The sequence below is a fragment of the Hypanus sabinus genome, chromosome 22, assembly GCF_030144855.1.
Source record: "Hypanus sabinus isolate sHypSab1 chromosome 22, sHypSab1.hap1, whole genome shotgun sequence".
Taxonomy (NCBI): domain Eukaryota; kingdom Metazoa; phylum Chordata; class Chondrichthyes; order Myliobatiformes; family Dasyatidae; genus Hypanus; species Hypanus sabinus.
The window spans coordinates 43,228,101-43,243,085 of NC_082727.1; the positions used below are offsets into that span (position 1 = coordinate 43,228,101).

Sequence of the window (14,985 nt, forward strand, 5' to 3'; positions counted from 1 at the left end):
CTACACATTTCTACAGAAACCTTCTGTACCCAGTCTTCATCCCTTTACCTTACACCAGACTGGGTTTCTGAACACGTTATAATTCAGCTAATGCGATGAAAAGTTTGGATTACTACATTTCAGAAATGCAAATCAGTAAAATGTCTTCGTCCTGATCCAGATGGGTCTAATCTTTTTCCCACTCCTAGAAAAACAAATCATCTCATCAGACAACCTGATGCTAATCCTTGGGAAACTAGCTACTGGCAAGGGTAAGCGTAAGCCAGCAGCAGTGGAGAATTCTATAGCAAAAGCTGCTCCAAATAAAAGGTTTCTATGCTGAGCTGCTCTTGATGGTCAGGGTAGACTAAACTTTTCATAGAAAAAATGTATTATTAATCTTTTGCTTCAAAACAAAGTATATATTGACAGATATCTGTGATACTAAATATTTTAGACCACAATTACTTTATGGGTGCAATAGTGACAATGCCACTAAAGTTACTGGCTGACAGTTCCAGTAACCTGGGTTCCAACCTGACCTCTGGTGTTGTCTGTATGGAGACTGAATGTTCTCCCTGGGACTATATAGGGTTTCTCCCACTTGCCAAATATGCATGGGCTTCCCCAAGTGTATGCCAATACAACCGGTAACAAGGTAAGGTGAAAAGTTCTGGGAGGAATCAGTGAAGGAATGAGGTTTCACTATCAGCCAGGCTCAAAATATCAGTTCTGAGAAATGCCTGATTTGAATTCAGTTTAATATCTTCCTGACAAAAGACTGATACAAAGATTAGATGTTTAGTTATGTTACTACAGACAGTGTTAATTCAATTCCCAGTCCAAATATCCAGTCAATCAATTGCAATATACACCTCTGGAAAGGAGCACAAGCATGAACTTCAGATGCACTTTCTGATAGACTTGGACCGTGTGCAATGTGCAATTTTCATTGAAGATCAAGTAACAAATGCTCTCATATGAATCATAAAATAACCCAGTTGAGGAATACTTGTGTCCTTAATTCAATGACATTTACAATGTCATTTGCAGCAGACACGTTAACAGACTTAAGGCTGATTTATACTTGTGCGTACGGGCTATGCCGCAGCCTACGCCGTAACCCTGATTTTCACTTCTGCGTCGCTCTATGCTGTAGTGAGCATGCGTTGGTGTGCGCCCAGACATTAGTTGGCAGTGGGGTTTCTATGCCACTGGGTTGAGTTTCTTCATGAGAGACATGGACGAGGAAATGCATTCCAAACATTTTTGCATGTCGGCAGGTAGGTTTGATGATATGGTTCGTCTATTTCGTATCGGTGTACACATAGCCTACAAACATGGTGGAGAAGAAGCAACCGGAAATGCGTAGGAGGAAATGCGATGCTACCAAGCGGACCAATCACAGTTGTTGCCGCCTGCGTCGTCGCAACGCGAGCAACTTTTCTGGAGAAGTGCACATCATCCTACAGCGTAGGGTACGGCGTAGGTATGGCATAGGGTACACGTTGCCTACAGCATCGATGCGACGCACAAGTATAAATCAGCCTTTAGCATATGAGCATGAGCTCAAACGTGTTTATTATACAGATTTATGCAAGAATTTATCTATCATATTTGTCCTAGATGAACTGCTAAGTCTCCAAGTTTAACATTAAATAAAGATCAGAGTGCAAACCATACAATCATATGATTTTTGGTACCGTCTTTTAATTTATTAATGTAATCAGAGTTCTAAATACTTTAAGGATGCCCAGAACATTAAGCGATGGGAAATCTTCATAGCATCTGTAATCATTTACCACTCCAGAAGGTGGCAGTCACTACTGAGGGCATTGTATTTGTGTGCTACACTTCTTTAGAGCTAAGTGTTTCAAGCCAAGGCACAGACTTAACAATATTGAATTTAAATGCAAGTATGTACAGCAATATATGTTCTGAACTCGGTTGTAATAAAACAAAATAATAAGCAAAGGTGAATCAGTAAACAGCAAGCAATTTAATATTAAATCAACAGCAAACACAAAGGAAATTCTTACCTGGTTATTAAGCAACAGTCATGAATCATAACTGGTTCAACCAATATTTCATTATCTTCATCTGTTACCATTACTTTTCCATTATGTCGCCATTCAATTTGCATTGTTTTATCCACATATGTTGCAGTGCACAGAAACAGTAACCGATCCCCATGGAATACAATTTGACGGTGAGAGGGGATCATCTCAAACAGAGGCAATTCCAAAGGGCCATCTGAAAATTAATAATTGTAAATGAACACGGTGAGTAACTCTTCAAATTGTGTTTAGTACCAGTACAATGTACAAATAAATGTAAAAAAATTAAATATACTATGATGCTGTATACTATATATAATGCTGTTTCACAATTTTCATGGCAATTGATTCACAATTAATAATTGTAATCTCTACATTGTATGCTAGAAGTGTATCGGTTGTCCAGGGAGGAGTAGCAATTCTGATGAAGGGGCTTGTCGTGTCCATTCTGGGCCAGCTCACTCACCTTTGGTCCCCACTGGACACTCAGCTCTCACCTGTGGCTCCAAGCAGCTGTTTGCATGAAACAGCAGCCAACCCCCAGTACACTGCTTCGACTGAGGACTAAACCAGGAGAGAGTAGCAAGCAGGCCTCTTACCCTGATGAGATAGAGACATGCCTGTCCTAGCACGTGAAGGCAGCTTCAGCAGACTGGGGCAGATTAGATTAGATTAGATTCAACTTTATCGTCATTGTGCCAAGTACAGATACAAAGCCAAATGAAATGCAATTAGCATCTAACCAGAAGTGCAAAAGAACAGTGTTATTTACAAAATAACTGCAAATAAAAAGTAAGTGCTACAGCATTCAAATATAAAAGTACTGAGACAGTACAATATGGGTGCAATAGATGAGATCTACAGTGAGATATAGTGGCCAGGAAGGCAGCTCTGCAACACTTTGTGAAGAGAGAAAGGCATGACAAGGCACAGGGTCATTCATTGCTACCAAGGAAGACCCCAGTTTGTGACGACTACTCATACCTCTGGGCCTGAATTTCTAAGACAAGAGAGTGGAACTGGTCCAAGGCAACAGCTTTTCCATTTTAAAAATTCATCTATGCATGCCTCCTGTCATCATCGGATACGATAGACAACTAACAATGAGTCATGTTAAATACGGCGATTTTCATTGTCATTGGACAGATTACTTATTCTTACATATGTAAATTCATATTTGGAGTATTGTAAGCAGTTGTGGACTCCTTATCTAAGAAAGGATGTGCTTAGATCCTTTGCATTGGACAAGATCCAAAGGAAGTTCATGAGAATAATCCCCAGAGTGAAAGGATTAACATACAAGAAGCATTTAATGGCTCTGGACCTGTACTCGACGGAGTTTAAAAGAATGTGGGGAGGGTGGAGTCTCAATGACACCTATAAAATTTTTGAAAGACTCAGATAGAGAGGTTTCTATAGTGGGAGAGTCCAGGTTCAGAGGTACAGCCTCAGAATACAAAGACATACCTTTAAACCAGAGATGAGGAGGAATTTTTTTAGTCAGGGGATGGTGAATCTGTGGAATTCATTGCTGCAAATGGCTTTGGAGGGCAAGTCATTGGGTATATTTAAAGTAGCAGAAGACTGGATTCTTGATTAGCAAGGGTGTCAAAATTTATGGGGAGAAGGCAGGTGAATAGGATTCAGAGGGATAATAAATCAGTCATTATTGAATGATGGCATGAACTCGATGGGCTGAATAGCCTACTTCAGCTCCTATGGTATGTCTTTTGTCTTACATCTAAATTCACTTCTTCTACAGACATCTTTCTTGGTAACAATGCCTTCTTTAACATCATTAATTTTACCATTCACAATTTTTTCATCAGACCCAGTAAAGATTATTGTCTTATCAGATGACTGTACTATGTGTATAGAAGTTATTCATTTCTGAGAGGTGAATTTGCTAATAGAACCAACATTTATTTGATCAATCACAGTTAAGGTCACAATGAATACTTGGGCATCCTAGTGATTGAACAACCTTGTATCACGGGTGATTCTCAGCTAGACTGACCTGGTGGGACCTAGCTCCTCTCCAGAGGGTTACTGAACCAAACAGTAAATAGGAAGTTATTCACTTGGATTTTGAAATGGGATTAAGCATTTTCAGGCAACAACCAAAGAGAGGCACTTATTGTCTGTCTGTATATCACATTCTGAAGGTGATGCTGAACTGTTTTGTTGACCCAATACAGCTTATATAGTGAAGGTATCATTTGCAATAAAGGTAAAGGACCCTATTATCTCAATGGGACTGAACCTGCTGCACTATTCCACCAAACACTGGACCCTATATCTTGGGTCTTTAAAGAGAATCCCCATGTCCAACTCAAGGATAAATTTTACCTAATTATCTGAATTTAAATTTTCAAGCGGATGTGGAAGTGGAGAGTTTCATATGCAGGTCTTTAGATCAATATCCAGATCTATTCAAGCGATAATATGAAAATTATGCTACTGTATCCCTAAGACAACATTGAGGTGTTTTTCAAACAAAATCAACTCAATTCAAAGCTCTTGGAGAGCAAACAGATTCATCTTTGTCACGAAACTCAAGCTTATTTGAATCAGTTGAGATTACATAAAACAGCAAAGTTCAGAACTGTACTGATGGGAATTTACAGTATTCAGATCAGCCATTTAGAGATACTGAACATCAAGTTGTTTAATCAAGTATTTAAATACAGCGGATTCCAGTTCAATGGGCTATCGGGGCAGCCATTTATCTGGGATAACTCTTCAAGAACAAAAAATAATTGAAAAAGTAGCCTGGATTCCCTTCATTTATTTGACACACTATGCTGCTTATTTGGATAGGAGACTGTTGCTGAACACTTTCTAACCTACATCAGTTGTACGCACTTGTGTGTCCACTAGACTCCATATCATTCTTTGAGTGAACAGTTTTAAAATAGCATCCATTGCATGTGTCTGTGTTCAGAAAGCAATGATTTTTGTTACTAATAGTTGAGGAGAAATAAGCAGTAAGGCAATTTAGAACTGTTTTGCTTGCTGCGGGTTATAAGCATTCTGGCTTCAAGATGCCAGAAATGGCTGGGAGTGAAGATGAAATAATTTCACAACTTCAACAGTTTAGGAGGTATAAAGAATTTGAAGATATCAACCATCATCTTGAATGTTACAATGAAAATGAAGATCTGGAGGATGCAATATTCAAAAACATTGTATGAAGGCAGTCCAATATCTATTGGACAAGCTATTGGTGATAGTCACTCCTAGGAATTTGTTGTAGCCAGCAACATATGCACCACCCTTTTTCCTGAAGTTTTCCTGTTTTGCTGGTGTTGAAGTAGTGATTGCTGTCATGACACTATGTTATTAAGCTTTCTACCTCCTTCCTGTATTTTGATTCTTCATTATTTGAGATACAGCGGTATCATTTGCAAATTTGTAGATGGAGTTAGAGTAGAATCTGGCCATGAAGTCGCGAGTACACAGGGAATGGATGCCAATAATTCTGCAGCTTATGTCTAATCACCACCTTGCTATGTAACTTTCAGGTCAGAAGGCCCAGGACTGTTGGACCCATCCATTCATGAAAGGCCAGTGTTAGAATGAAAACACTATGAAAGTGATGAACCTAGTACCTTTAGGAGGCCCTGTATTTAATTTTAGATTGACAGGCATGGACTAAAATTTACCAAAGTCCAATTGTCTGTGCTTGGAAGGACAAGGCCTTTTCTAAAACAACATTGATAAAAAGAAATGCTGCAAGCTGAAGAAAGCTGTGGGGAAAGTCATTTTCTTTCACACACAAGTTTAACCCAAGGACATTATTTACATTATCTACATTTTCCACATCTGTCTGTGGAATTACAACAGAGAAAGAGCTTTACAAGATGCTGACAAAATCAGAGCTCCTCCCATTAAAACAATTTCTCTGTGAAAATTAATAACAAGCATGGGTTGTTATTGAATTGGGTTAACAAGCATGACTTTCATCAGAATAACCTGGGTGTGAAAGGAGCCATCACAAAGGGTGAAATTGACATCAATTAATTATTTTTGAGATCTCCGTATTACTAACAGGTGATTTTAGGACAAGCCTGAGCAATTTTCAAGGTGGAATGCCCTGTATTTTAGGGGCAGATACATTAGGGACAGACACATGGATGAATGGAAAATAGTGGACTATGTGGGTAGGAAGGGTTAGATTGGCTTTGGAGTAGGTTAAAGAGTTGACACAATACTGTGGGCTGTAGGAGCTGTACTGTGCTGTAATATATTCTATGAAAATTCAGACAGGTCTGATCAACCTGTTAAGACAAATTAGGAAAGGTGGAGGGAAGTTGGGGGTAATAGCATTGTTGGGTCATCCAATTATAAGCAAGCTGAAGTTAGTTAAGAATTAAAAACTCTATTGGTGTACAAACTTTGGGAATATTTATAGTGTTACTTGGCTACACTAAACTTTCAAATGTAAGGCATGGGCAATTTCAATCATTCACACAGGACCAAATGCTGGTAAAATGTATCAGATGGACTACCAATGGTAGTCAAAACAGTTCCTTAATTGAAACCTTAAGGAACAATTCATTTTGGTATCTTTCCCTTTCTTTATTTGCCTTGTCTTCTCCGTGGAATGTCACCTTGTTGTGGTGGAAGAGCTTGTATGGTCCTGAGATCCCGAGAGCGATGCCGTCTGGACCTATGCTCCTGGTAGGGTCACCCATGGTGGAAAGGTCGAGGGTGAGGTCCCTGACAAAGAACAATCTAACTAAGACCTCAATGGTGGAACAGGTGGACGGTTACTTCGAACTCAACAGCTGTGAAGGCGGATGAAGGCTGCAACAAATCCATCCTCTCCAATTGTCGTGGTTTCCATGCCATTGGAATCAGTTGGTTGGTTTGTGAAGTATCCTGTGCTTCTTGGAGTGCAACATCAAGTACACATTAAACAAATAAATGCACAGGCGTCTTCGCTCTGTGGGCCACAATAGATCAACGGAACCAAGACTATTATCCTTGACCTCTTTGTCACGACCGACCGCTTTGCTTGTATAAAGATACAGTACATATATCTTTGTTTGATGAAATTCTTGAAGCTAGTATTCTAATACAAGTTTTATTTTTATTATGTTATCCTGAAAAAATATTTTTTCAGCTCTGCTAAAATTGTTTCCTCCAACCACAGTACATCGTTCTCCAAAATTTGCATGCACACCTTCTAAATGTTAGTGTCAAAAATTACTTGTTAGCAATGTCAAAGCAAAGTAGTTAGACTTGTAGTGATAGGATGAATACAACCAACTGATAAAATTAATAAAGAATGGGTGTTATTTAGGTAATATTTCCCCACAGGCTTGTACTGGACCTGAGCAATTTCTGATATGCATTAACAACCTGCAGGGGGACGCACTGGGAATTAAGCCAAATCACACAGGGCATTCGGTAGTTCTGTGCACAAGCTGTGAAATGTGGAAATTCAGGACTCAATGATAGATTTAATAGTTATCTCCTCCACTGGACCTCATATGAGTGAGGTGTCATAATGGTCTTCTTGGGATTCTCAGCACTACACTGGGGAGATCACTATTCAGCCTGGCTAAGGATCCCATACGTAGCAGAGGTCACTGGAGTAACTGTTTTGAAGAAGGTAATTTACCTTTCCTTAAATTCTGTTTATCATTTTTGATCTTCTTATATGCTTGTGTGTGCTTTTAAGTAATTTAATTTCATCAGAATTTTTATTTATTTCAATTGTGATGATTTTATATGTCTCTGAATAGCAGAATCATTCAAAATAATTTACATTAGTGTTAACTTTGACAGCAAACAGGACCTCACCCCAATCACTTTATTTAGGGGATTCAAGGTCTCCCTTGGGTGGGACCTGCATACTAAGGCACATATCTCTAAGTGACATCTGGATTGTGCAACAGGACTCCAAGATCACATGGCTTGATTCAGTTAAGTGCAAGAATGTGAAGACCTGGGTAGATTTTCTAACTGAAGGAACCAAATTAGCATGATCTGGTCATAAGATCTCAGCTTGTAACTGTCACAGAAAAATAATGACAATGGGATAGACCTCTGGAGAACATATTAGCCTGGTGAAATTGGCAGGCATTTGCAAAAGGAAATTATTTACTGAACTGTGAAGTTTTATGTCTTGATAAGAAATATGAGGAGAGGCAATAGGAACTACATGAAAGAAGTTCAAGGCTGCAGGAAAAGGGATACAAAGGACATATTCACATAAATCTTTGAAGGTGGCGAGTGAAGTTAGCACAATCATATAGTATTCTTGACTGCATTCATAGTGTAAATAAGCAAGAAGTTACGCTAAGAATTTTTAATCAGTAGTAAGGCCCCAACTGCAGAACAGTATTCAACTATGCATACAACATTTTTGAAGGAATATTCTATCCCTGGAGAGATTTACAGGAATTTTGCAAGGGGTGAAGTGGGGAGAATGGAGAAGCTCAGGATGACCTCTTTAAAGTGCAGAAGAGATCAATGCTGTACAGAATTGTTAGCGTATTTCTCTTCTGCAAAGCATGTCCCTTCAGACAGCAAAGGCAAACTTGAAATGCCAGTCTCCTTTCACTTTAATTCTTCATCCTGCTCCCATTCTGACCCTTCTGTCTATAAGCTCCTCCAATGAATCCCAGCAAACTTGAGGAACAATACACTATTGAAAATCTTGTCATATGAGGAGTGTTTATGGCTCTCACCTGTACTCACTGAAATTCTGAAGAACAAGGGGCGATCTCATTGAAACCTGTCAAATGTTGAAAGGCCCCTGATGGAGCAGATGCAGGGAAGATTTCTCCTATTGTGGCAGAGTCTAAGACCTCAGAATAGAGGGATGTCCATTTAGAATGGAGGTGAGGAGGAATCTGTTTAGCCAGAGCATGGTGTATCTGTGGAATTCATTGCCACAGGTGTCTGTGGAGGCCATGTCATTCGAGATATTTAAGGTGGAGGTTGAAAGGTTCTTATTTAGTCTGGGCCTGAAGGGTTATGGGGAACAGGCAGGAGATTGGGGTGAGAGCCATGATGAAAAGACGGAACAGACACGATGGGCCAAATGGCCTTACTCTGCTCCTATTTCTTATGGTCTCGTGGTCTCATCTCTGAATAGGCACGTTGTAACTCCTGAATTTAACAATTACTCATAACCAACTTTCCCTAATAATAAAAGCAGAAAATGATGGAAAAGTTCAGTATATCAAACAGCCTCAGTGGAAGGAGAAACAGAGTGAACGTCTAAGATCAAAGTTCATCAGAAAGTAAAAAACAGCTTTAAGTTGCAGAGAAGAGGGTGCAATGGATAAGACAAAAAGAAATCCAGTGACATTGTGAGGCCGGGTTAGCGAAACGGATAACTTATGGTAGTCATCCTACTGCTGGGCTCATGGGAGCAGAATATGAACAAAGGAGCATAAAAATTTGTAAAATGCAGGTCTGTGGGATATGAACTACAGGTAAGGTTAATGGAGAAAGACTGGGCCAGTGTCATAAGTAGGTAATGTTGAATTGGTTAATTCTGATACAGACAGAGAAAGCAAATTACCTGAAGTTGTAGAATTGAATATCGTCTGGAAGGCAGCAAGATATCCAGATGGAAAAAGAGTTTCTCTTGCTCAGGCTTACATTTGGACTTATTATAACAATATAGGCAACAGGAAAGGCAGATCAGAATGGAACTGAGACAGAGAATTTAAGTAGCAAACTGAAATCTCAGAGTTTCCCATAAGAACTGAGACCAGTTTTGAAAAGCAGTTATCTATACAGTTCAACACATAGCTAAGGAGTTGGTGCAGGGAGGAAGGCTTCAGAATTTTTGGTCACTGGGCTCTCTTCCAGGGAAAGTGGAATCTGTACAGAAGAGATGGTTTGCACCTGAACTGGAGTGGGACAAATATCCCAGCGGGAAGGTTTGATAGTGCTGCACTGGGGGGGGGGGGGAGAATTACACGTGAGCTGCAAGGAGATGGGAACTAGAGTGCCAGAACAGACAGCATGATTGAGAGAAGCAAATTTGTAGAGAAATCGCAGACTACTTCAAGAAACATAAGAAGTGATGGTAGGTGATTTTAACTTTACACATGTTGACCAGGACTCCCATACTGTAAAAATGATGGATGGAAAAGAGTTTGTCAAATATGTTCAGGAAAGTTTCCCTAATAAGTACATTCAAGTCCTAAGTAGAGAGAGTGTGATACTAGATGTCTTATTAGGGAATGAGATAGGGCAGGTGACAGGAATTTGTGCAAGGAAACACTTTGCATCTGGTGATTATAATGTCATTAGTTTATGGAAAAGGATAGGTCATGTCCTCAGGTTGAGATTCTAAATTGGAGGAAGGCCAACTTTGATAGTCTCAGAAAAGATCTGGCAAATGTAGGTTGAAACAGGTTATTTTCTGGCAAAGATGCACTTGGTAAGTGAAAGGGCTTCAAAAGTGAAATTCTCAGAGTACAGAATTTGTATGTTCCTGTCAGAATAATAGCAAGGATAACAGGATAAAAGCAAGGAACCTTGGCTTTTGATGGGCAGGTTAAGGAAAAGAAAGAGGTACATAGCAGGTATTGGCAAGCAGGGACAATTGGGGTATTTGAGGAGTAAAATTAATGCAAGCAAACACTTATAAGAAAATCAAGAGGAAATCAGGCTGCTCTAATAGGTGATGTGGAGAATCCTAAGGGCTTCTAAAGATATATTAAGTGCAAAAGGGTTGCAAAGGACAAAATTGGTCCTCTAAAAGAGTAGTAATCTATGCATGGAGCAAAAAGAGAGGGGGGAGATCTTAAATGGAATTTTTGCATTGTATTTATTTGAAGGCAGTCACAAGGTCTATAGATGTGAGGCAATGCAGCAGTGAGTTCATGGCCCCCATACTGATTCCAGAATAGAACCATCATTGCTATCTTGAGGCAAATTAGGGCAGATAAATCCCCAGGGTCTGACAGTATGTTCCCTTGGACTCTGTGGGAATCTACTGCAGAAATTGTAGGGTTCTATCAGAGACGTTTAAAACATCATTAGTCACAGGTGCCGGAGGATTGGAGAGTAGCTAATGTTGTTCTGTTGTTTAAGAAAATCTCTAATAATAAGCCAGGAAATTACAGGCTGTTGACTGGACATCAGTAGAGGGAAACTTCTTCGAAGGTACTCTAAGAGACGGGATGTAATATAATTTGGATAGACAGGGACTGATTAGGGATAGGCAACATGACTTTGTGTGTGGTCAGTTATGTCCAATCAATTTGAGGGGTTTTTCGAGGAAGTTACCAGGAAAGCTGATGAAGGCAAGGCAGTGGATGTTGCCTACATTGAGTTTCAGAGGCATCTGACAAGATCTCACATTGGACATGGGTCAAGACGGTTTATTCTGTGAAAATATGGTGGCTGACGGTGTGGGAGTTGAGGATTGGGAGAACTCTTTCCTTGTCCTATTTGCAAACAGAAAGAGCAGAGCCCAACCAAGGCTGAATTAATGGCTGTCTGCTGTATTTTAATGGAATTAAAATAAAATGCAGACCCTAGAGAATTCAAATAGAAAGCACTGGAAATACTCAGCAGGTTAGTGGGTGGATTTTCTGAAGAGGTTGTTAAATGTAAGAACATTACAGCCCCCCAGACTTAATAGTGAATTCTACAAATATAGGTCACTTGTTGGCTCTGTATTTGAACCTGCCATTTGAGTTTTCTCTCTCTCTGGGCATAGCTGACCTGCTGGGCTTGTCCTACATTTCACATTTTTGTTGGTCTTCTCACTTTCTAATTGCTCCCAGCAATCCAAAGACTAGATGATCTTCAGAACTTGTACCCATGGAAACCTATCCACAACCCATCAGAGGACTTCCCCTTTCCCTATCCAATCACTGATGTATGTCCTGTTCTTCATTTCACAGACATGGCCTCACACGGTGAGTGTTTCCAGCATTTTCTGTTTTTATTTCATAGTTCCAGTATTAGCAGTTTTTTAAAAATCATTTGGATGTCCTTGTTCAGGCACTGGTAGTTATGATGTAAAGTTTCCCACTTCAACTCCATTTTCCTTTCCTTACTGATGCTGCCTGATTTGTTGGGTATTTCGTATATTCTCTTTGTTTCAGATTTCTGCCAACTGCTGTGTTCTACCAATCCAGTCTGTTCTTTTGCTCTTTATTCTGTCTCCACTATCTTCATTCATCAATTGATGAGATGGTTCAGAAAGCATACTGTTACGCAATTTTGGTTTCACATTGTCTTTGCTATCTTCATCCTAGCCTTTCTCTTGATATCACTTCTCCACCTCTGTTGACTTTAAATGTTAACTCTGTCTCTCCACATACTGGTGTCTCACTTGATGAATATTGAGAATTCTAGGATATGTGTTTTAAAAAAATCCATTAAAATAAAACATTATACCTAGCAATGCACTAACTGAAAAGATGTGCTAATTTAATCATAACATTCAAAGGAGAATTAAATAAATATCTCAGGGGGAGAACAATTATAGAACAAGGAAGTAGCTTAATTGGATAGCTATACTCTCATGGGCTGTATGATTCTGCTGTTTCATTCTGTGTTTTTATTATTAAGCAGCATTGAATGAGTGAGATTGTGGAGGTCATGAGAAACAGTTGGGTTCAAAGTTCAAAGTTTAAAGGACACTTATTATCAACGTACATCTTCCCATGTCACCGTATACTACCCTGAGATTCATTTTTTTACAGATTATACACTAGAATAGTAGCAACATGTTACCACATTGTACAATAATATTTTTCTTAATCAGAAAGAAAATAGTTCAGACTTCTTTCATTTGGCTATTTTGAGACAAATGTTCTTGATATCCTGTTTAGCAACCTGAAGAAAGATCTCCATGCTTTTGTTAAGTTTTGCAGCAACACTGAGAACAAGTAGGAAACAAACTTCAGTAGAAAATATTTTTGGTCATGGGAAACAGTACAATCTCCTCAGGAAAAGTGAAATATTTTACAATGTCATTCCTGGCTCCTGTATGCCCAAATTGTACCAATGGAAACATTCATATAATTCTTTCTAATGCAATGCAGGAAACCTTTCTTTCTTCTGCAAGCAGCTTAATAAACTGGAATTGATTAACTCTCTGTGAAACAGTCAGCAATTGGTTTTAATGCAACAGAAAATCTGCAAAAAATGCTTTTTTTAATCTGTTCTGTGGTTCCAGGCACAATATTTTGCATCTAGTACAATTGTACTCTGCTAGAATACAGCCAAACAGGAGGATTCATATTACAAAATGTGTACTAGCGAATTACATGCAATCAACTTTTCAGCTTTGTGGTTTATATTTATTCATGTCAAATTAATCTGACACTTCCAATTTTGATTGCGGCCACACCATTGCTTGATAAAGACTTCTACAGGATCTGACCTCCATGAACAAATAGTGAAGGATAGCAAATCAATTTAAATTGGTAGGTTATGTTTAACCAGTCTATTAGAGTTTTTCGAGGAAGTTACCAGGAAAGTGGGTGAAGGGAAGGTAGTGGATGTTGTATACATGGACTTCAGTAGTGCCTTTGACAAGGTCCCACATGGGAGGTTAGTTAGGAAGATTCAGTCGCTAGGTATACATGGAGAGGTAGTAAATTGGATTAGACATTGGCTCAATGGAAGAAGCCAGTAAGTGGTAGTGGAGGATTGAGTGGAGGCCTGTGACTAGTGGTGTGCCACAGGGATCAGTGCTGGGTCCATTGTTATTTGTCATCCATATCAATGAGCTGGATGATAATGTGGTAAATTGGATCAGCAAATTTGCTGATGATATGAAGATGGAGGTGTAGTGGACAGTGAGGAAGGTTTTCAAAGCTTGCAGAGGGATTTAGACCAGTTGGAGGAATGGGCAGAAAAATGGCAGATGGAGTTTAATGCGGACAAGTGTAAGGTATTGCACTTTGGAAGGTCAAACCAAGGTAGAACACACAAGGTAAATGGTAGGACACTGAGGAGTGCAGTAGAACAGAGGGATCTGGGAGTACAGATACATAATTCCCTGAAAGTGGCATCACAAGTAAATAGGGTTGTAAAGAGAGCTTTTGGTACATTGGCCTTTATAAATCAAAGAATTGAGTATAAGCGTTGGAATGTAATGGTGAGGATATATAAGACATTGGTGAGACCGAATTTGGAGTATTGTGTGCAGTTTTGGTCACCTAGTTACAGGAAGGATATTAATAAGGTTGAAAGAGTGCAGAGAAGGTTTACAAGGATGTTGCCGGGACTTGAGAAACTGAGTTACAGAAAAAGGTTGAATAGGTTAGGACTTTATTCCCTGGAGCATAGGAGAATGAGGGGTGACTTGATAGAAGTGTATAAAATTAGGATGGGTATAGATAGAGTGAATGCAAGCAGGCTTTTTCCACTGAGGCCAGGGGAGGAAAAAAAGAGGTGAAGGGGGAAAAGTTTAAAGGGACCATTAGGGGTGGCTTCTTCACGTAGAGAGTGGTGGGAGTGTGGAATGAGCTGCCAGATGAAGGGGTGAATGCAGGCTCACTTTTGACATTTAAGAAAAATTTGGACAGGTATATGGATGAGAGAGGTTTGGAAGGATATGGCCCAGGTGCAAGTCAGTGGGACTAGGCAAAAAAAAATGGTTTGGCACAGCCAAGAAGTGCCAAAAGGCCTGTTTCTGTGCTGTAATGTTCTATGGTTCTAAATTATTAGATCAGTTGCATTGGCAATTGCAAAACATTTAATTACTCTTAGCTTTATGATTTATCTGTCTGAGATATACAAAATAGTTATAGTGAAGAAAATCTCCACCTGTCCTATCCTAATGTCAAAATATTCAATATCTTGATGTAGTGAACAATTGCCAACTGGGTTTTGTACTTACCCAAAAGGCATTTAATCACAGATGTACAACATCAAACCCCAAAGTGAGTGTCATGCCTTTGGCTTAGATCTGAACAAATCTACATCTGTTTTGCATTCTTTTGGTTTC

General features: G+C 39.3%; 1 protein-coding gene across 2 annotated transcripts in view; it reads right to left on the reverse strand.

Moving 5' to 3' along the window:
• The window catches only part of LOC132379568 (adhesion G protein-coupled receptor A3), a 531,961-nt gene that overhangs the window by 304,871 nt on the left and 212,105 nt on the right, over window positions 1–14,985 (reverse strand). For both annotated transcript variants that reach the window (XM_059947630.1, XM_059947629.1), the window contains one exon: window positions 2,019–2,232. In XM_059947630.1, the coding sequence (XP_059803613.1) occupies window positions 2,019–2,232 (214 nt within the window). The remainder of the gene's footprint in view (window positions 1–2,018; window positions 2,233–14,985) is intronic.